Source organism: Pygocentrus nattereri, chromosome 15, assembly GCF_015220715.1.
Source record: "Pygocentrus nattereri isolate fPygNat1 chromosome 15, fPygNat1.pri, whole genome shotgun sequence".
NCBI classification, from domain to species: Eukaryota; Metazoa; Chordata; class Actinopteri; order Characiformes; family Serrasalmidae; genus Pygocentrus; species Pygocentrus nattereri.
Window position 1 is genome coordinate 24318940 of NC_051225.1, and position 23965 is coordinate 24342904.

Below are 23965 nucleotides of genomic sequence, written 5' to 3' on the forward strand. Positions count from 1 at the left end.
GAGCTTGCACAACACACCATCACACCATCTTAGTGTAGAAAATGATGTAATTTTATTGTTTGTATTTAAACGTACAAAATTGATATGTTAATCATATGTTGGGATCATGATCTAATTCTAAGAAAAAAAAACTAATGATTCATATTTAACGAAGTAGCCCTGGGTTTATTGAATTCTAAGACAAGCCACTGATTATAGACCCTTCATCGGCAGGGTTTTCCTCAGTGCTTGAAATTTTGTTGCATGGTGTGGCACTATATTGGTCAGGCTCTAGTGTATGCTCTATCCTTTAATTTGGAATTAAAACACTTTCCTGCTCCAGTTCCCTTCTCTAAATATGCATTTTCTTTATTTCCTGGCAAGTCCAGTCTCTGCATACTGAAAGGCATATTAGTGTGCATATATGAATTTGAAATAGATGCATTTTGGCCCCATGCAGCCAGTAATCTGTCCGTTCTCTTAACTCTCTTGTCATGTTTAATTGAGAATCCTCAAGCATGCCATTAAAAAAGTGATGTAAGGGTTTGAGTCAGCAGTGCTCCAGTTTAGAAATAGTGGACCACCCATATGCCTGATGCCACTTATTCCTTAATTGATGAAATTAACCCAATGGATCAAAGCATTTAGGAGATGGTGAGAGCCAGAAAACCCTCTAACGTATACTTAAGATAAGATAGACGTGTTAGCGTCTGTACCTAAATCAGAGCTGAACGATATATCATTTGCTAAGCGATATTTCAGGAATATACACTATTTCCAAAATTATTCCCTCGTATGTCTTCACACGCATATGAACTTGAGTGACATCCCATTCCTAAACCATAGGGTTTAATATGATGTCGGCCCACCTTTTGCAGCTATAACAGCTTCAGCTTTCCACAAGGTTTAGGAGTTTGTTCATGGGAATTTTTGACCATTCTTCCAGAAACGCATTTGTGAGGTCAGACACTGATGGAATTCGTCACAAAGGTGTTCTGTCAGGTTGAGTTCAAGACTCTGTGCAGGCCAGTCAAGTTGGAAACCCATGGAAACCCATTCCATTAAGCTCTCTGCACTGTTCTTGAGCTAATCTGAAGGATGCATGAAGTTTGGCAGCCTGTAGTGATTGACTCTGCAGAAAGATGGTGATTTCTGTGCACTATGTGCCTCAGCATCCGTTGATCACACTGTCATTTTACGTGGCTGACCACTTTGTGGCGGAGTTGCTGTCGTTCCCAATTACTTCCACTTTGTTATAATACCACTGACAGTTGACTGTGGGAATATTTAGTAGTGGGGAAATTTCATGACTGGACTTGTTGCACAGGTGGCGTCCCATCATGGTACCATGCTGGAATTCACTGAGCTCCTGAGAGCGACCCATTCTTTCACTAATGTCTGTAGAAGCAGTCTGCAGGCCTGGGGCATGGTTTTATACACCTGTGGCCATGGAAGTGAATGGAACACCTGAATTCAATGTAAATCCTTTCCAGCTCTATCTCTCTGTTTAGTCAAACGATACAAGTCCTTTACTCCTTCTTTACTGTCCAGCCTCTCATACAGCTCATCATAGGCCTGAGCCTTTGCCTTTGCCACCATTCTTTTCGCTATGCGACTAGCCTCACAGTACTCCTGCCTACTTCCTTCATCTCTCTGGTTATCCCACTTTTTCTTAGCTGCCTTCTTCTTCTGAATACTCTCCTGGACTTCCTCATTCCACCACCAACTTTCCTTGTCTTCTTTCCTCTGACCAGACGAAACACCCAACACATTTTTGCCAGTTTCTCTCACCACCTTAGCTGTAGTTTCCCAGTCCTCAGGTAGCTCCTCACTGCCCCCAAGGGCCTGTTGCTATTTTTCCCTGAACTGCCTGCAACCATCCTCCTCCTTCAGCTTCCACCATCTAATCTTTGGCTCTGTCTTCAATCTCTTCCTCTTCTTTGTTTCTAATCTCATTCTACAGACAACCACCCTATGCTGCCTTGCTACACTTTCCCCTGGAACCACTTTACAATCTCCAATCTTCTTTAGGTGGCATCTCCTGCTATGGATGTAATCCACCTGTGTGCACCTCCCTCCACTCTTGTATGTCACCCTGTGTTCTTCCCTCTTCTGAAAATGTGTTCACCACAGCCATTTCCATTCTCTTTGCAAAATCTACAACCATCTGACCTTCCGCATTTCTGTCTTTCACACCATACATACCCAGCACCTCTTCATCCCCTCTGTTCCCTTCACCAACATGTCCATTGAAGTCTGCACCAATCACCAATCTCTCCTCTCTAGGGACACCATCTACCACTTCATCCATCTTACTCCAAAATTCCTCTTTCTCCTCTAACTGACAACCAACCTGTGGTGCATATGAACTGACCACATTCAAAATCACACCATCAACCTCCAACTTCTGGCTCATGATCCTGTCTGACACACTCTTTACATCCAGAACACTTTTCCCAAGCTGCTTCTTTAGGATTATCCCTACTCCATTTCTCTTTCTCTCTACACCATGATAGAACAGTTTGAATCCACCTCCAATGTTCCTGGCCTTGCTTCTTTTCCATCTGGTCTCCTGGACACACAGAATATCTACCTTCCTTCTCTCCATCATGTCTGCAAGCTCTCTGTCTTTACCAGTCCCTATGTTCAGAGTCCCTACTCTAACCTCCACACTCCTGCCTTTCTTTCTCTCTCGCTGCCTTCTAACCCGCCTTCCTCCTCTCCTCTTTGATGGTCTTCGACCTACAGTAGCACAGTACAGAAGATATGATGATAACAGCAGATAATTCACTTGCATCCTCAGGAGACACGTCCTTCACAAAGTTCTCTTAGAATTCTCTTTCAGAACACTCAAAATCATCAGATTTATCCACCTGAGGAAGGGGTGTGAAGCACAACCGATGTTATGTTTTTCATGCAATTACACATTTCAACCAGAGGGGTCTCCAAATACCCAGACCTGTCATTGTGTAGCTTTATCTACAACAGGATTGGAGTTCTGGTGGTCCCAGTTTTATACATTGACAGTACGCAGTGTAGTACTGATATACTGTAGGTAGCGGTGTCAAAGTTAACGCATTAATGCAAATAATTGTCATGCTATTTTATTTTATATTACTGAACCATCCGTTGTTCCAGCCTGAAGTTCAGCTGCTCGCATGCTGTTGCCATGACTCCACGACTACAGCTGTCTCGTTCAAGTACTGCTTTTAAAAAGTAAAAAGTTCCATTGATGGCTCTCTTGAAGAAACTCATTTTATTTCCAGATGCTGCTGTGCTATGCATTTATTCATTACTGAAGGACAGCAAGTTATAAGTAAGCAAAATTTAGCACGGATACGGACAGCATCACTAGTATTAGTTACATTAGCACTGAAGGACAGCTTTAGCAGACCACACTGGATACTCACAAGAGAACTATTGATTTATCAGATGTTAATTGTTTAATGAAACTCCACTCATATACAGCTGTAAGCAAAAGTTTGGGCACTTCTGTTAAAATTGATATTGTTTTATTGGTTTTGCAAGTTAAAAAAAAGTTAACACCTCCTCTACAGAGAACAAATTTCACATTTTAATGCACAATTACAGTTTATTTGCTGAATTTAACACACACATATAAAGAAGCCATATGTATGTAATTTGCAGAGGATGTGAATGTATTAACTTATCAAAGCATGTAAAATGTAAATGTTTGCGTATGACTGTAGCTATAACTAAATGTACTGCTCTTTTTGGAAATAAACCTTTATTTAAATATAATGAATTATGAGTGTTTTAATAATATGACAGCCGTAATTGTAGAGAATATCCCAGTCTCTAGCAGTATGATCACAATGTGATATTATGAGTGATGTGCTAATTTGTTTGGGGGCTTCAAACATTTGCCAGTTTTGTACTAAATATTTCCTTTTCCCTCTTTCTCTCTGCTTTCTTCTTTCTTTCTGGCAGACTTTAAGCCGGGATAAGACCTTCCAGTCGGACAGTGAAGGCAATCAGGTCTTCAAAGGCCACAGGTAAGGTGATGTCTGCTTTGGTCTGCTCTGTGTCTGTGCTGAGATCAGAAAGCTGAGGGAAGCCCCATCAGTCTCTGAGAGGAAGGGCAAGCTTAAAGTTCAGGCTGGAGGTGAATCTGCCATTTTAAACGTTACTGTCAGATGCTTTGGTTTGGAGTCTGTAGCGTGGATGCAAAGCTTCTGTTTGGAAGTGTTTGTTTATTTGTTTATTTATTTTTTTGCTGAAGCGCTTTGCTGTAGAAGTGAAGAATTCTAATCGCACCCCACCGCATGGTATGTGAAGCTGCCAGTATATGTGTCCGTGCCATGAATTTTTGGGCAGAGCACAATGGGTGCGCAAAAGCAGACTCTAGCCATTTGTAAACAGTGGTAGCATCCAGCCAGAGTATACTGCAATAGTAATTTGGAGTGGAAAGTTCTTCTTTTCCTCCCGAAGTATGAGACTGTTAGAGCACACATATGGTAATTATTCAGTCAGTCATATGTAAACAGAGCCAGATAACGCTGTTGAACTCTGCCAAGCAGGGATCATCCAGGGAATGTGAACCCAAGCATGTGTATTATGCTGTTTGCAGTGTGAGCATAAAACCTGTAATACAGGTGAAGATGATCCAGTATAAAATGCTGTACTTGTGCATGCTAAGCATTTACACTATCACTCAAAAGCTTGGAATCACTTGTCGTATTAAAAATGTGTTATTATGTGTTGAGTTATACTTTTTTGCATTATATAATTTATAAGTTGCAGCTTTATACATAAATATAGTTGGTAATATAATTACCTATTACATAGGGATGGTGATTAATCATTAACTGACAGATACATACATATTCAACCAAGTTCTAATAAATTGTTTTTTTTTTTCCTTCGTTCAACTGATTCCCAACAATAGTGACTAGGATGTTTAGTCACATGACTACATGAGGCTACAACCCTTTTTAAATGTTATTTTAAAAAGGAGCAAGAGCAGAGCTCGATTTTTCTTCTGTTTTCTTCTTTTCTGTCTTTCAGGGATAAAAGCACTGTAAAAGTACTGATAAAACTACTATTGATCTGATGTTGACAGTCCTGGTGGTCTACTAGGTCTTGCCATGATAGTTAGGAGTCCCATTTTCTCTGTTTTAATAATATTTTGAACTCCACTTTTGGATGCTGTGATTTTTATTTATTTATTTTTTTTTTTTTTTACCCCCCCACTTTTGACTTTCCCTTTCCTTCTGCAACGTAATTATCTTTCATCTAATCTCCCTAGAAATATCTCTGGAACAATTAAGATCTTGTACATACTGGCCATTTTGGCTGGAAATCTAATATATAAATAAATGAATGCTGGTCTGATTGCACTGTAACTCTCTGGCACATGTTGTTGCAGGAACCTGGTGATGTGTCTCTCCGTGTCCATGGACGGCACACTGCTGCTGTCAGGTTCCCACGATGAAACGGTCAGGATGTGGGACATTCAGAGCAAGCAGTGTATCCGCTGCATCAACCACAAAGGTGCGTGCCGCTCTGTATCTCTGACAGCATCTCGATTTCTGGCCTACTACCTTTCTCCACCAACCCAGTCTCCATATTCACGCTCTGTACCTCCCCCACAAACATCAATCAGTGCTTGCCCATGCTTGTAGCCTCCTCTCCTCCCTGCCAGACGACCTGTCTATGTGCAGACACACTCTCGGCTGACGCGTAAGGCCAGCGCCTTCGAGCAGCTTCGTCTCAGCTGCTTTCCGTCTGCTCTTTCTCGCACCGCGGCTTTGACTGACTGCCGTTGCGGGATGACTGATGAGACCGTGTAGTGCAAGTGGCACAAATAGACGAGGATCTATGCCTGTGCTCTGACTTGGCCAAGTGCCTCAGTGGGGTTATGTTCCACTGTGACCGAGATTGCCTCTTCATGGGCCACAGCATGTGGTGTAAAACGCTAAAGTTTTCTGTGTTTCTCCTTCTGGGCAGGATATACACTAAAGACATCATCCCTTATTGTTGCAGTGGCATAAAAGAGTGATGTATTCTGCTCATTTCCATACACTGTTAATCACAAAGGTGCCAAAAATGGTTCTTTGGAGTGAAGCTGTAGAATAACCGTGAGTTCTTTAAAAAAAAACAAACACTTTTTTAGCGATTTTCCGAAATGAAAATTCTTGACTGAAACTGAAATTTGGGACCTAAACTAAAAGAAAGGGCTTTCAAATGGAATCAAATAAAGAACACATCTTGAAATTTATACCATAATGTTGATGTTTCAGTAATCGTCATGTTAGGAAATAGAACTGAAGGAACTAAAAGACTACAACTAGAAGCTTGCAGAATCATATTAAGTATTATAAAATGTCTGCTATAATGATGGAAAACATTTTGTTTTTTAATATGTAAAACATGTGGATGAGGCTTTGTAACTCCCTCCTAGCAGTCTGAAGTTTGTCCAGCAGGGGGCATGCAAGTTGCTTTAGTGTTCGTTGTTTAGAGAAGCAACAGCCAGGATCTAACAAACCCATGTTTTTGTAGCGAGAACTTTCAAAATGAGAGGTAAAAGTTTATTATGAAAAGAAAATGAGTAACACAGTATTATTTATGTGATTTTCATTAAAGACGTTTATTAAATGAGTTAATGCTAAACAGCATGTAAGCTAAAGGCCACATCACTCACAGTGGACAGTGTTTGTGTTGCGCTGTTGATCTCCTACTCAAACTGTTTGAACTTGGCTGTTTTGACTAGTGTAGGACTATGAAGAAAACAGATTTTTTTTTTAACGTTCAGATTATTTGTAAAGTGTTAGATTTTAATGTTCATTGCAGACTTTTTTGCTTGCTTTTTTGGATGAAAACCACTTTGCCCTGTTGCCTGACATCTGGCATTGGAGCTTTCATATCAAACAACTTTATCACTCCAGCTCTAGTCTTGATGCAGTATTCTGGTCAGCCTTTGAATGATTAAGTGTGAAGACCTTGACACCTGGATGGTCGAAATCTCTTTCTTCTGTTAGGTGTTTGGCCCCCTAATGAGCTACCTTCGTTGCTCTAACATACTGATGAGTTAGATCATAGTGGCTCGCAGCCAAGACGATGAAAGCCTTTTTACATTTATTTTCGATTGGCTGAGTCCACTGAGAAAGGTCTTACATGAGTGTCGTCATATCACACTGACCATGCAGTGCTCTTATGGTTAATATAATATTGCAGGGAAAATGTGCTGCTGAAAGCCCTCAAGCAGTTTGTCAAATGGAGAAACAGCAGGCCACCCTGAGGTAAAGCTGATGAATTCTTTTTTTTTTTTTTTGGATGTTCCATTTTTTAACTGCTGGTCAATGACACCCTCTTTACGGAATCACAATGGAGAATGGATTTCTTCAGATCCCGATGCATGAAATAAAAGAAATTTACCTTGGAAAATGATCAGTTCATTATCTGTAATACAGATTTGGAGTGACTGATAAAGATGTGATGAATGGGAGATAGGAGATAAGGCTTTGTTGTTTTCCTAATATATTTGGATTGGCTTGTCCTAAATAGCTGATTGAAAATGAGGCCTTTGATAAGATACCTGCTGTAATTAAAGAGCTTTATGAGCTCTAGTTGAGGAGCTGCTTCACGTTTATGAGTTCCTCTAAGTCCCTCACTGCTGTTTGACCTGCTTGTCTCTGTTCAGTGTCGACAGTCTCCATAAACATACCATATATGCTAAGAGTGAAATGTTTTTGGTTTTAGCTCTCTATTTGGTTCATAATCTCTATTTAGAGATTATGATGGAGATTCCAATTGGTTATGTTGCACATTTGCACAATGCATTTTGGATGTTGGCAGAGGAAATTGACAATAAAAGCATAAAATGCAAAATTATGTATTCTGCCAATTTAGTGAGGTGCAATGTTGCTCTACAGAATACTACACAGTTTCACAAATACGTTATATGGAAAAAGTATTGGGGCACACCTCCTAATTATTGAATTCAGGTATTTCATTCAGTCCCAGTGCCACAGATGTGTAAAATTAAGCACCTAGCCATGCATTCTGCCTTTACACACATTTGTGAAAGAAAGTTGTTCTAAAGAGCTCACTGATTTTGAGTGTGGTGCTGTAATACAATGCCACCGTTGTAACAAGTCAGTTCGTGAAATTTCTTTCCTCCTAGATATTCCACCTTCAAATGTGAGTGGTATTATTGAAAAGTGGAAGCGATGAGGAACCATAAACGTCAGATAGAGTGGTGTAAAGTAGTGGAGCAGTGGAAATGTATTCTGTGGAGTAGTGAATCATACTTCTCTATCTGGCAGTCTGATGGATGAGTCTGGGTTTGGCGAATGCCACAAGAACATTACAGTTGGCACAATGCAGTCAGGCAGGTAAAGTTTGGTGGAGGAGGGATAATGATATCTGATTATTTTTTTTCCTTAGAGTGAAAGGAAATCTTAATGCTTTGGCAGACCAAGACATTTTGGACAATTCAGTGCTTCCAACTTTGTGCGACCAGTTTGGGGAAGGCCTTTTTCTGTTCCAGCATGACAGCCCAGTGCACAAAGCAAGGTCCTTAAAGGCATGACTGTGGAAGAACTTGACTGGCCCGCACAGAGCCCTGACCTCAACCCCATCAAACACCTTCTGGATGACCTAGAGCATGGATTATGAGCCAGACCCTCTCGTCCAACAGCAGTGTCTGACCTCATAAGTGCTCTTCTGGATGAATGAACAAAAAGTCCCACGCACACACTCCAAATCTTATTGACAGCTTCCTAGAAAAGTGGAAGCTGTTAGAGCTGCAATTAGGGACCAAGTCCATATTAATGGCCATGGATTTAGAGTGGGATGTCATACAAGCTCATGTAGGTGTCCCAATACTTTTGTCCATATAGTGTAACGTTAAATTCTTCTTTTTAATCTTGCTCCTTGAAGATTTCAAACGGCATTACCGGCATCAGTATGGAATACTCTGAACTGCTTGGGGGTTGGGAAAGGCTTTCCATTTGGACAAAAGTGTCTTTTCCATTCTCATGTCTCTTGGGCTCTTTCATCTAAGGCCCTGACTTAACCTGTCAGAATCCAGCCCCTGCCGGCTCTGTCTGCACCGCATTCCCCTGATCTGCCCGCAGATGGTCTGGACATGGTAAGCTGAGAGTAATTAAACAGAAAGGGGAGTGCATGAGGTATCCAGGCTGCACCGTGTTTTTGAGTTCAGTGGGCAAGGTAGGGTTACTGGCAGTCTCTGTGGGGCACTTGATCATGAAGGCAATTAAGTCCAGTTTCACGCCTCTTCCCCAGACGATGCTGAACTCTAAGCCCCCCCCACTTTTATCTGTTTTCATTAATGCCTCCAGCTGGACTCACGTGCATTGGAGCAAGCATGATCCAAACAACCAAGCTGATAAACTGGTGGCTGTGTAGTTTTAAGTGTTTTGATTGTAGTTAACAATAAGAGAGGGAATTGTTGTCAATTTGCCATCAGTTTAAAAGCTATCTGGTATTTAGTGTGACTTCGTCTTTGTTGTATGGTGTTGAAAGATTAGTTTGGCAAAAAACAAACTTGCTTATGTTTCTGCCACTGTATGGAAAACAGTTACCTATAAAAACAAACAAAAGTATTGTGCATAGCTAAAAACAATAGACCCAGCCAGTGAAGCCTGATTGTTTACCAAACTGCTGCTGACTGACTTTTCATGCTTTTAGAAATGAATCAAAGTCATAATGAATAGATTAATCGATTGTGGAAATCATCATCCAGCTCTGATTGCATCTAATTATAAGATACCACGGTTTTTAATAGTAGAATATTAATTTTTTGGCAAGAATTTTCTCCCATTTTATAATTTTTCTGAATATTGTTTTACCATTTAAGATGGTGATGAGTGGGAAACCTTCATACAAATGTAATTACAGTGGGAAGAATTATTGTTTTATTGCTAATTGTCAGTAATGCCCAAGCAGTTGACATAGTTTAGTTTTTCTTTCATTTCCTTTTGAGTATTTTAGTTTTTTGTTTATAAAAAGATTTCAATACAATACATTTACATTTACAGCATTTAGCAGACGCTCTTATCCAGAGCGACTTACAAGAAGTGCTTTGTCAATCTAGAGAAAGTATCTTTGCTAGTTACCAATAGCTTAGAGAGCTCGTAGAACGCAGAACTCTGTGCCAATACGGTTTTATCAAATTATAACTTTTTTCCTGGAGAAAGTTATATATAAAGGACTAACTGCAAGAGAGTTATTCTTTTTTTCAAAACAGTGTGACTCAAACCTGCAGACACTGGGTAACAGCCCATTCTGCGATTTAAAAAAAAAAAAAAAGTTTAGCAGCATGTGGGGTTCCACCAGCTTGACCACAAACTCTCAAATGGAAACTGTCCATGATATTTTAAGTACTGCTGCAACTAACCAATGTTATTAGTAACATGGATAATAAAGGAGGGAAGATGCAGCTGATAGAGGCTGCAGTACAGGGTTATACACAACTCAGAAAAGTAAAAAATAAAAATGTAACACCTCACTGAAACATTATCCTGTTAGATGTGTAAAACATCTAGGTCAGGGGTCAGCAACCCAAATATTAAGAAGAGCCATTTTGTCCTTTCACCAAAAATAAAACCATCTTGGGAGCCACAACATTTTGTCAATTTGTTGAAATAACAGTATACCATCTTGGCTGTAAATATGTCTCCATATATATGAATGTCCTACTATAGGCTAAAAAATATAATAAGAATGAAAATGCAGACTTACTTTGCTCTTTTTTTAAGCTGTAGCTCACCTGTAATTGCTTTTCTTGCGTCTCCAGCAGGAAACATTTCCTCAAAAGTAGAATAGTTTCTTGCAAAATGTCTCTCAAAGTTGGACTTTACGAAACTGAAGTTGCTTCTCATTCGCCAGCTTTTTGTTCACATTTCCCCGTTCCACCTTAAATGGTGCCTGAGTGTGAGTGAAAACTCGAACAAGAAGCTGGCAAACGAGAGGTTGGCTTCAGCTTCACGACTTTTTGTTGACCGTTTTTTGCAGATTAATCATATCAGGAAAGCTGGAGTGTCTATAAAGGCAAATAATTATCACCGTTCGTCTTAAATCTCTCACTTTGCCTTTTCAATAGCTACTAGCTAGGCGAGAGTTGTTTGTGTTACTATAGTGACCAGCAGTCTGCGTGCCAGCCATCAGGGTTAAAGGTTGAATTATCAGATATAGGCTACTTTAACTCCAGTGTTTAAGACCATTTATTGTTAAAACTTGAAATGATCAGCAGAGCTTTATTTTACTGCAAAGGTGAATTATTTTACTTTTATCTTTAACTTTTTTTTATTTTGACAAACTAAGCATGGAGACTAACTGATAAAACTGAAAAATTTCCGCTAGGGCTGTTCTGATTTAGCAAAATAAACTAAGCAAAGGAGCTAAGCAAACCAAGCATATTGAGCAAAGTAGCTTTTATAAGGGCAGTGCATAAGATTGGTTACTATGTCCTTGGGATTTTTTTTGTTTGGTTTGTTTCTTATAAATATGATTTAGAAAGGAGGGTTTATGTATTTTTATTTTGTTAAACATTGTGTATGACATATTTAGTTATTGCCAGATGACTAGCTGCACTTTAGCTGATTAATAAAAGCGATAACTAATCGATTAATCGATTGTGGAAATCAACATTCAGCCCAAATTGCATGGTCCTCGAATATACCAAGGCTTTAAATAGTAAAAACATGAACATTTTATCAGTAATTTTGTCCCATTTAATCTCTTTTTCAGGATTTTGTATTGCCGTAGCCTGAGCGTAATTTGAAAACACTTGCGTAAGTCGGTCTTGTAAGGATTAAAGGCCCTTCAGTACTTATAAGAACTTTTCAGAATGTTAAAACCAGTGATGAAAGGATAATTATTTTGAGCTAGCATTGCATGCAGCAGTGCCATGGGGTGGCAAACATGGCGTCTCAGTGAGAAGGCGGCATTCATTAACCGCAGCGTTCACGCTCAGACAATCAGGAAGCTGCGGTCTGATGTCAGAAGAGGCTTTCTATGTTGTTGACCCCTGTGTTAATTACACAGCTGATTGCTGTCTCAATTAGGCAGCACCCATCTAATCCCTTCACCCGAACTGACTTAAGGCAGCGACGAGGCCAGAACTGGAATGTGGAGAAGACTTGGAGATAGCCAAAGACTTAATGGAGATGTCAGACCAGTTCCTCTCTCATGTCTTACTTTCTGCTCCTCAGATTGGAGTTGCAGTATCTGATGCAGAGTCCTCAGTACGAGAACCCAAAAAGAATTGGATGTATATTTCTAGTTTCAGCAGCGTGGTCATACTACAGATACTAGAAGTGATAACTGATAACATGAGCCTACGTGCACCATGCAGGCAATCCAAGAAGAAGAAGAAGGAAAAAAAAAAGCTAGACCAGTTTGTGCCCCATTTTATTGCAGAATAAAATTGCTTGTTACTTTGGTTGTTGTTTTGTAAGCAAAATGTCTTGGTTGTATCAGTGTAATTTTAGATACATGTTAAAAAGTGCTTTTTCACCCAAATAAAGCACTATTCAAGCTTCATTTTGGTCCATGGAGCAGGGTAGGTTCTAAAACATCGGTGCATTTACATCACATTTCTTATTTGCAAAGGTTTGGATAAACAAAGTCACTTAAATAAATGACAACAATGGTTAATTTTTAAATGCTTAAGCATTAATGATTAATTGAGGCAACTAATACAAATATATTTTGATATATTGTTTTCTATTGAACACATGTTTATAAACTAATGAGCATTTTAAAATGATATTGTTACTGGCTGTTATGGTAAAAATAAAGTTTAAAATGTTTTTGAAAGAAAAAGATTTTTTAATGGGATAAAATTCTGATGAGGCACCATCAGTTTTCAACTGGTTGAAATGGGGAGAAAAATAGAAAGTTCTGTGTTAAATATTCTTTTAAAACACAGTTTTTGTCATTTCCTTTTTTTCAGTTTTTTTATGTTAAATTATTCACTTAGTGATATGTAGCTCTGTAGTCTCTGTTCTGATAAGCTAAGTCAAGTTGTTTTCATAAATGCATCTGATTGGATAAACTGCAGTGACAGACTGTTACAGAGGCTGCACTGCTTTATGTTTATTTCACTGAAAATGTTAATCTGTAAATCAGGCTTGCTACAGACTTTTTTGTGTGGTCCTGTCTGCTGAAATGCTTTGCTGGGTCCACCAGTTTACGACATGTTCTGTATTGTAAATTGTACGCTATGTGACTGGCTGATTCATATGGGATAAAGTAACTATTTAACTTCCCCAAATAACAACACATAACCAACTATGAAATGTCATAGCCCAGATGTAGGTCAGCATTATGTGAAGTCCCTGCTGCTAAATAACAGTAACAACACAGAGGTTGGCCTATCTATTGATGGTATGGATTTTGTCAGTAATATAATACAGTACCCCCAAATAAAACTAATCCAGCTTATAAAGAGGTGTTTTTAATGAATATATATCTTGCACAGATAACATTTGGAGAAAATCTGTATAGTTATTAATTGTCTGTCAGACATAGACATTAGATAGTGCCCCCATTGCACCAACCAGATAGGGCTCTGTGACAGGCCTGTCACAGTTTAGATATTAGCTGACTTTAAATGGTCTCATAAGTAATTATGATTAATACTTCGTCTTTTTAAATTAAAGTGCAAATCTGAGGTGGACAAAGTGGCTCATTATCTATCATACAAAGCAATTGAACTGTTTTTTTTTTTGTTGTTGTTGTTTACATCAGTTTAAAGATCAAACATTTCTGGCCTTTTCCACTTTTTGAAAAGCAATCTAATGCTCCCATAATTGTCTGTCTGCCTATAATTATTGTGCCTGAATTTCAGTATCCATGTTACCTGGACAAGCTTAGCCATAGAGAACTCCCTCATATTTAAGGAAAGGAGGCCTGTTTCAGATTTGAGCCTGTCATTGTGTTCAAGCAAGTCAGATAACGGTCCACTTGATAAAGCTGGTTGTACTTAATGCTTTCTTCAACCGTATCATAATAGGTGATGATTCTCTTCTAAATAAACACTGTTTTGATGTGAAATGTAGGCTAACAGCGCTGCATAATAAGAATGGAAATCTGTTCTGAAAGATGCTACGCTAATCAGTTCAGCTGGATTAGAGCGCTGTGGTGCTTGGACATCTGATATATTTTGTATTCTATGCAGGGTTCGCTAACACAAGTTTTATATTCGCCGCCTGTCCCCGTCCCCCTACAGTAGCGTGTGGTGCCAAGAGGCTCTATCTGCATTGTGTTGGCAGTGCCAACATCGAACCCACCTCCCTCCCCGACGGCTCTCGCTGTCATTTCGTTCCGGTGCATTTGCGTGACCCTGCCTGGCAGCGTTTGTGCGATTTATGAGTGTACGTTGGGCTTGGAGTGGCCCGGGCCATTAGTGTAATTCCAGGGGTAGGAGCCAGCTTGCAGGGGGAATCAATAGCTGTAATTGAGTGAGAGATAATTAGGCAGCACTGATCGTCCACAACAAGGAATAAATACACTCTGCCTACTTGTGACCTGATCGTGCAAACTGCGATTTAAGCAGCTCAGAATGTTCACTTGTTTGTCTAACTCAGGTGTGCTTCGGTTCTCGCTTGCCACACTGATGCGACTGTGCAGCTTTGACTGAAAGCGAAGCGTAATAAATCACATTGTGGCTGTATTGAAAATCCTTAGCTCGTAATTGAAGCAATTTCCAGCAGTTATTGCTCCAGAGTGTGGGTTGAAAAAAGAGCGCGGTGCTCCAGGCTTGGGTTCTTATGTCCGTGGAGACGGATGAAGGATACACCACGAAAATTTGCATTCTATTTACTCCTCGCTTGATTAGAGTGAAGTTTACGGCCTCCTGAATTAGGCAAAGCGCTGCCCTAGTCTTCAGCTCCCTGCGTCCATCCGCCTTTATTATTTATAACATCCTCAGCTGTTTAGCTGGAGATTGTTTGTTTGTTTATTTGTTGGTGATTGGTGAAGTGAAATAGCAACCTGTTAGCTTGACTAGCCGAAATTCTTAGAAAAGACGTTTTTTTTTTCTCTCTCTCTTTCTTTCTCTCTCTCTCTCTGTGTATCTCTCTTTCTCTCTCTCTCTCTCTGTATCTCTCTTTCTCTCTCTCTCTCTCTCTGTGTATCTCTCTTTCTCTCTCTCTCTCTGTGTATCTCTCTTTCTCTCTCTCTCTCTGTATCTCTCTTTCTCTCTCTCTCTCTCTCTGTGTATCTCTCTCTCTTTCTCTCTCTGTATCTCTCTCTCTCTGCGTGTCTCTCTCTCTGTCTCTCTCTTTCTCTCTCTCTCTGTCTCTCTTCTGTCTCTCTCTCTCTCTCTGTTTCTGTGTCTCTGTCTGTGTCTCTCTCTCTCTCTCTCTCTGTTTCTGTGTCTCTCTCAGTGTCTCTCTCTCTCTCTCTCTCTCTCTCTCTGTTTCTGTGTCTCTCTCTCTCTCTCTCTCTCTCTCTCTCTCTCTCTCTCTCTCTCTCACATAGACAGTCAGACTGAGCTTTCTGCTTGTTCTACTTAAGATTCCCCCTGATGCAAATGCATTATTCAATTCCCTTGTCAACTGGAAGACAAACAGAAATTGGGACACACAACTTGATTCTTCAAATATGGAGTCTTTATTCACAGTTTGTGGGAACACGATGCAAGGCGCTTTGGGAGCTACACGCTCGACATATTGATGGGCTTGGTGGGGTTATAAACTGTTCCTTCTTATTAAACACTTTCAGTGCATTTAATTTTTTTTTCTGCTGCTGCTTCTTCTTAATATTATGAAAGTAACTATGCAGCAAAATCCAAACTGCTGAATGCCAGAAAAAGCTCTGGCATACAAATGCATGCCCAGGGGATTTTTACAGTCCCTAGTCATCTCCAGTGCGTAGTGGCTGATGTTCTTATTTTTCCAGTTGGTTTCATGAATAGGCATTTTGCAGTGTTGAATTACGTGTAAAAAGCCTGCAGCGAAAGAAACCGAAACAGAATTTCAAATATTAATAAAGTCACCTCGTTACTTAATAAATTGCATTAATGCTAGTTGCTATATGCTCACTGAGGAATAAGTAATGTGCGTGAGCATTTGTTTAATAATTGCATTTAATAATTCTCTCATTTTTAGCATTATACTACAGTCTGTTACCTTGAAGGGTAAAGTTTTTCTTAGTCCAACTTTTTTGTGTTTTGTGGTGTTCAGTTTTTTTTTTTTTTTTTTAATCCCCTTTCCCAAGATCCTGGGGCTGGCTGTGCCACCAGGTCTTAACTTGGGTTTTAATTACTAAATGGGTCATAGCTAAAACCAGATTTTAGATAGTGCCCCCATTGCACCAACCAGATAGGGCTCTGTGACAGGCCTGTCACAGTTTAGATATTAGCTGACTTTAAATGGTCTCATAAGTAATTATGATTAATACTTTGTCTTTTTAAATTAAAGTGCAAGTCTGAAGTGGACAAACTGGCTCATTATCTATCATACAAAGCAATTGAACTGTTTTTTTCCCCTTCTTTTTCACCTCAAATAAATATTCTGACAAACAATGCAAAAGCAGTAGTTTACATCAGTTTAAAGATCAAACATTTCTGGCCTTTTCCACTTTTAAAAGTGTTACAGTTTTTTGGGCATGTTTTCCTTGGTGGGAATCCTGTCATACTTCTGTGTATGTTGTGGTGTGTACGCGCTAAACACAGGGTTTTTGGTTAGTTTGTTTTTGCATTTCTGAAGTCTACCTAAAGTGTGGCTACTCACGGCCGTGGTCGGGTCCAAGGGGACGTACACATGCCACAATCATATCTTAAAACAGTGCTTTGAGCATACGTAGAATATACTGTATATTTGTGTAAGTAAGGTCTGGTTTTCTGGTGTGGGCGTCCGTTTTTCTTCCTTTCAATGATGTGTACGAAAAACATTTAGGTCGAAAGAATGCGAAGTGCTGTGTTACTATTATTTGTGTTACTAAAGTATTTTACAAGCACTTTCTTAAAGACCAAAAATAGAGGCCCTAACTATTCAAATTAATTGAATTATAAAGGCAGCACAGAGACATTTAAACATAACTGCATTACAAATTTGAGAAGGACAGTAGCAGATGTAAAGGAATAGGAATAGGAAGACCTAAAAAAGGTCCACAGTTTGATTTTATGCCTGCTCCTGACCAGGTGTAATTCCACAATTACTCAAATTTACTCAAACTACAAAAATTTATGCCCAGAAAATCACAACCTGTTGGTGCACGCAGCTCTCGACATTTCATGAAAGCTGACTACTTTGACTATATCCCAGCAGTACTCTGATCTGCCTTGGTCTGCAGTGTCATATGTTCCACATACAGCTGACCTGTGGAGTGACCCATGAAATGGAATTCAAGCCCAGGCATTTTGCAGCACAGAACCAGTTCTCAAGCTGGCAGCTGAGTCAAGCAGACTTTCTCGCTGTCCACAGTTTTGAGTGTCTGCCCCCCAACTAATATGTCAGAGTGAGTGAGAACCACATGCTCCCCAAGCAAACCCTACCCGTTGCCGAGTCCCCCCCCCCTTTACAAACTAAGACGTTTTACGGTTGGAGGGTATCATCTGCAGGTTCTCTTGCGTTAAATCAACACCCACATGGTCTTTTTCTTTAATTTGAACCTTCCGTCGGCGTGAAATGGTTCTGGCATGCGGCTCAGTGTGCTGATGAGGAATTAGAGCTCCTCACCCAGCCCACACGCCCTGTCGATTGAAAAACCTGATGGGGAAATATTTGGAGGCTTTTACAGACCGCAGCCACGATTAACATATGAAGGAAATCCTGCCTCTTCATTCGACGCCTGTTCCATGCCCCCTGTTCCCTTCAAATGCACATGAACAGACGTATATAAACGTATTTGAGCCAGGCACCATAGTTTCAGAGTGAGTCAGACTGCAGATTCCCTGTGTTATGGTACATTTTCCATTTCCAGCACAATCTGCACTTAATCTTGATCCAAGACGTTGACATTTAAGCTAATGCTGTTATGCCATGTCCTGGGGAAAGCTGTTGTGCCGAACACACTTAGGATATATCCTCCTTTTTCTGCCTTCTCTTTCATGTCCTCGCCAGGCCATGTGACCTTAATTGAATTTAAGGCCCTTCTGATGTATATTGCGAGAGGCTGCCCCTACCCCAGTTTCCTCGCTGTCTCCTAAACCAATCCATTAGTGTCCCATAGTCCATGTCACATGTCCCTACCACTCACTAGCAAACCTCCTCACTTGCAACTGAAAGGTTCTCCTATATCAGCAACAGGGATGTTTCAACCTGCGAGTGCAGCTGAGATTTGATTTCCCAGATTCGCAAAGGCTATGAGTGTTCATCTCGCTGTGCTATTTAGCTGAACTGGAAACCCGCTGGAAGGCAAACGGAGAGGCGGACCTGGCATTAATAAATCATCGCCAGTCCTCCAAAAACTTGAAGGGAATCAGTCATCCCTGGAACTTTGTGTGTTTTTTGAAAGGCAGAATCGACAGTGAACGAGAACTCCACTGCAGACTTCATTCTAACAGTGAGGGGCCCAAAAAATGAATTTTTCACTGCTGCACTCTGCTTGAAAGTTCATGAACCATTTAGAATTTTCTATATGTCTGCATACATTTGACCTAAAACTTCATCAGATATTTACACAAGTCCTAATAGTAGTATGTTGGTGGGTTTCCTGCTTGCATCAGGTCCTTTCACAACATTTCTGTTGGACTGAGGTCAGGACTTTGACCTGGCCATTTCTAAACATTAAATTTGTTCTTTGGGAGAACGACTTGTGTGCTTAGGGTTATTATCTTGCTGCATATCTTCTGTTGAGTTCCAGCTCACGGACCAATGTCCTAACATTTTCCTTTAGAATTTGCTGGTTTAATTTAGAGTTCATTGTGCTATCAGTGATGTTCTTTCAATTAAGGTAATATTGGATCATTTTCCTCAATAAATAACTGACCAAGTCTAATATTTTTGTATCATTTGTTTAATTCGGTTCTCTTTATCTACTATTATGACTTGTGTGACAGTCTGATGATGTTTTAGGTCAAATGTATGCAGAAATATAGAAGATTCTAAAGGGTTCACAAACTTTAAAGCACCACTGTAGCACATTAAAAACAGTTGATGCTTTCCAGTACCAGGTGTCAATTTATTGCATAACTAAATAATTAAATACTAAAAAATATGCATATGAAATGTGTTGCACAGAACATGTTTAACATATAAAAAGTGTTTGGTCAAACAAATCGCACATTCTAACTGCACTGGAATGTACTTTCCTGAATTTAATGTTTTTGTATGGGCCTTGTAGATCTTGGTGCCCAATAAATTTAGACAAATATTTCAAGCTGTCCCTTTTTCAGAATTGAGGCTTGAACCCTAAATGTACTGTGCCAAACTGCAAGTTCATAATTAGGTTGAATTTCCCCACTTAAAGTTTGACAATGTTGAATATCATATTGATAAAATTGTAGCTCTTGTGATTTGGAAATCGCACTCTTTAAAATTTAGCAATTTAAAAAAATGTTTTCAGCCCTAGTCAAAAGAGCAGGTACTGTTTAATTGAGACCTCTTTTGTGTTCATATCTAGGAGGAAAGTAATTCTTGTGTATACAGTTTTGTAGAGAAAAAAAACTTTTTTGTGTGACATTCAAAATAAATGGAACATTGTAAATGCAGTTCATTACATAATTACATCTGTGTTATATCAATGATGTCCAACGTTCTACCAAAAATCAATAGAAATACAATATTTCTGAGTTTGTTGTCTCTGTGATTTGCTGTTATTCTGGGACATGTCATGATTTGAGTAGATCTGTGTTTGAAACAAAACGCTTACCAAAGAATTACATCATCTGCAGTTGCTCTGAATGTAACTTTGCTCTGACGTTGCCTGCACTGATGTAAATGGTGGTGCAATCCTCCTTTTAAAGCTGCTGATTTCATGTGGCTCAGCTTTGCATGTCTGTGCTTTTGTGATGCCTGCCTCGTTTGCCTCAGGGATGAAGATCTGCATGTATGGATTTCTTTGGAGGTGTGACGGTTCAGACTGTAGAAAAGTACTGTGGGGTTTGGGCAGATTTACTCCTGCTGATTACTGTTAGTCATCATGTTTTTACTCTAGTGTTTGGTTTGTGTTTATAATAATAAGTACATTGAAAAAATGATTAATAATCCTGTAGGGCTGAACAATTTGGTGGAATTTATCGGATTTCAATTTGCAGTATTGTGAATACTTTCAGGTCCAGGCAGATTATTTTGGCAAAGAAGACCAGCACATTCACTTTTTTGGCTTGAGGCTCGAATGCAGAATGTGGTGCGAGAGACCGCTAGTTATGATTATGATGGTTTCTCCTCATTGGTCTAATTCATATGCAGGCATTACACAGACACAGACTGTGTTATTGGTTTAAATTTCACTGCTTAAAACTTGATAATGTAGGCTATAATTAGAACTACAGTTCTTGCGATTTGAAAACTACACTCCTTCAAATTGTTGGGCAGATATGAACATATTAAGATCCATATAATTTCACATTTATATTTATAAATATGTTTCTATTCATATATAATTGTTTATTTCATGTACATTTATATTTATATATAGTTTTCATTAAATATTTGTTTTGCTATTTGTAATATTGTAGTTTTGGTTCAACATCTATTTAATGATTAAATATTCATTAGTTCTATTCATTTTTCTTCTGTTTCTGTTAGGCAGTAAATACCAATATCTGACCGTTAAAAACTCTGCAAGACCAGCAAATTGAAATCCTTAAAATTTTGTCTGGCAAAAAGAGTCACCAAAGACCAGGTAAAATTTTAAGCGGTGATGCTTCCATCTGTTGTTCTGTATATACACTATATGGTCAAAAATATGTGGACACCCCTCCTATTTATTAAGTTCAAGTCTTTGGATCTCATCCATTGTTAAGATGTATAAAAACAGTTAAATACAAAATAGCCTTGCAGTCTCCATAAACAAACACTTGCTATATACTGGCTAGAATGGGTCACACTGAAGATCTCTGTTATAGCATGCCACCTTAACCACAAGTCAATGAAATTTCTGCCCTGCTGGATCTGCCCTAGTCAACTGTAAGTGCTATGATTTTAAATTGTAGGAGTCTATGAACAAGTCAGCCATGATGTGGCAGACCATGCAAATTCACAGTGAGGCCGTCAGGTGTAAAAATGACAAATCCTTTGTTGCTTGGCTCACTACACTGTTCCAAACTGCATCTATAAGCACAAGAACTGTGTGTAAAGATCACTGTGCGCAATGCCAAGCATCAGTTGGAATAGTGTAAAACATAGTGTAAAGCATTAGTCACTGTAGTACTCTCCATATAGAATTGCAGGTAAGCAAGAATCTCAAAAGAGTGTTTTTGTGATTGTTTCTTCACGGCAGTGGTTCATTATGATCTGACAAGCCACCTAATTTTGATACTCTGTTGGCAGGAATTTTACAGATGAAGCCTTAGTATCACTGGGTACAAAAAGCAGGTCTTATATTGCAATGTTGGGTAATACACTGCATGGACAAAAGTATTGGGACACCCCTCCTACTTACTGAGTTCAGGTGTTTCAGCCACACCCATTATTAACAGGTGGATAAAATTAAGTGCATAGGCTTGCAGTCTGAATAGACAAACAATGGCAGTAGAATGGGCCATACTGATGAGCTCAGTGGACTTGGACAGTTGTTGCTTCCAACTTTGTGAGAACAGTTTGGGGAAGGCCATTTTCTGCTCCAGTATGACTGAGCCTCAGTGCACAAAGCAAGGTCCATAAAGGCATGACTAGGGGAATTTAGTGTGGAAGAACTTGACTGGCCCACATGACCAACTGAATGTTAGTGCCTATGAATTTAGAATGGGATGTCATAAAAACTTCTGTGGGAGTAATGTGTAGGTGTCCCAATACTTTTATCCATTTAGTGCGTCTGTGCACAATATTGTCATTATAACAAAGCTGTATCAACCTTAGTTTCCACCATAACTTTTGTCATGTGGTAATTTGATTCTCTGCTTATTGTTAATGTTCCAAAAACGACCCTCAGTTTCATATATTCCACTCTTATTCATATATTCCACTCTTATTCCAGTCAAGGATTTGGAATATTATATTTTGTGTTCTGACTGAGTGGGTCACTGTACATTGTTGGAAGAAATGAAGGAGCGTGAGCAGAATGGAACAGTAGGCCTGGAGAACAGCATAATGTTTCTGAAGGAATGTTTTTCTCGCCAAAACTATACAATAGAGATTATTCAGAGGCTGCTTTCTAAATTTCCTCTAGTGCATTATTGGCTACCTATTTATCTTCATTGACTTGAAACCCCCAAACAAGAATTGATCCATACCAAAATACACTGAGCATATATTTAACAAAAAGGCATTCTGCATTTGTATTAGGGTTTAATCCGAGGTTGTTGGAATAGCTCAGAACCTGTAGTCTTTCTTTGTGGAATTTGTCTTGCGTTGTACTTTTTGGCCTAAATCCTAAATAAAGAATGTCAGAAGTACACAACTGCGCAAGAAGTCGTATCTGGAGGCATGTGGAATGGGTTTTTTATCTGGCTTCAAAAGATTAGATTTAAGAGTGGCTGCCTCGACTAGATCTCCATATTTGACGCGCTTTGAGTGCTGCTGTTTGTGCCTTTTTCTAATTAGACCGCTTGGGCACTGACACAGGAATCTTTATTGGTTGTGGTTTGTTATTTTTTTTAATGTTGCCCCTCTCCTTTAAAAAAATAAAAACCAAAACACACACACAGATGTATGGCTGGAGCATTAATGACTGTAGATGCTTCCCATGTGGTCCATTTTAGCTTTTTGATGTCAGCCTTAAAAACTAGTGTGTTAGTGTGATGGACAGGCTTCTTTTTTTTCCAGCCAACTCAAACACAGTGCGCAAGTCCAAACTAATTTCTCCTTTACTTCATTCATTCATCTTTTTCCAGATTAGAGGCTTGTGTCAATGATGACATGAGTTTGGCTAAATCTTAGTTTTGTTTGTGTTTGTTGAATTTGTTTCATTGTGTTCACTGTTGTACCAGATTATTGACTGATCTAATACAAGTATATTTACTTGGTCATGGACATGAGCCGAATGCATTTTATTGCTATAATGTTTTGCAGTGAAAAAAGAAACCTTAACATTTCTTTAAATATGATTGGTGATTTAATTTTTTTTTAATAGATTGCTTTAAGTACATTTCTTCTGCCATATGATGTACATCCATCCATCCATCCATCCATTTTCTAAGCCGCTTCTCCGTCAGGGTCGCGGGGGTGTGCTGGAGCCTATCCCAGCAGTCCTTGGGCGGAAGGTAGGATACACCCTGGACAGGTCGCCAGTCCATCGCAGGGCAGACAGACAGACACAGACAGTCACTCACACACTGACACCTAGGGGCAATTTAGCATGTCCAATTTGAATGACTGCATGTCTTTGGACTGTGGGAGGAAACCGGAGAACCCGGAGGAAACCCACACAGACACAGGGAGAACATGCAAACTCCACACAGAGAGGACCCTGGTCACCCGGCAGGGGAATCGAACCCAGGCCCTTCTTGCTGTGAGGCGACAGCGCTACCCACCACGCCACCGTACCGCCCTATGATGTACATATGATGTCAAATTTTAATGGACTATGAGCTGGAACATGCTAAAACTGGGCTATATTAGTGGACCACTTCAGCTAAATTAGCCATTATGCTAACTAGCATGCTTTCTACCTAAACTACATGCTAGCCAATCATTTTAGGTGCCTATTTTATTTTAAAGGAAAAGTTAACCAAACCAAATTTACACACTTTTCCATTTAGCCCAGATGTAGTCGATCAGCTATGCTTAGAGTCTAAATTTTCCTTCTTAACTTCAGACCTGGAGCTACAAGGCTAATGTTGCTAACAAATACTAGAACTCAATAGTCACCCAAATGGTTCAGATAGTTTTGGTAAAAATACATCCACAAAAATCCAGCTGATTCAGTACTGATTCTAGATCAGCAC

At 39.5% G+C, this 23965-nt stretch overlaps 1 protein-coding gene across 1 annotated transcript in view; it reads left to right on the forward strand.

Annotated features, from left to right (window-relative positions):
- wdr18 (WD repeat domain 18) overlaps positions 1–23965 on the forward strand; it is an 88244-nt gene that overhangs the window by 49591 nt on the left and 14688 nt on the right. Inside the window, exons 6-7 of the mRNA XM_017714256.2 lie at positions 3931–3995; positions 5369–5493. Coding sequence (XP_017569745.1) covers positions 3931–3995; positions 5369–5493 — 190 coding nt within the window. The remainder of the gene's footprint in view (positions 1–3930; positions 3996–5368; positions 5494–23965) is intronic.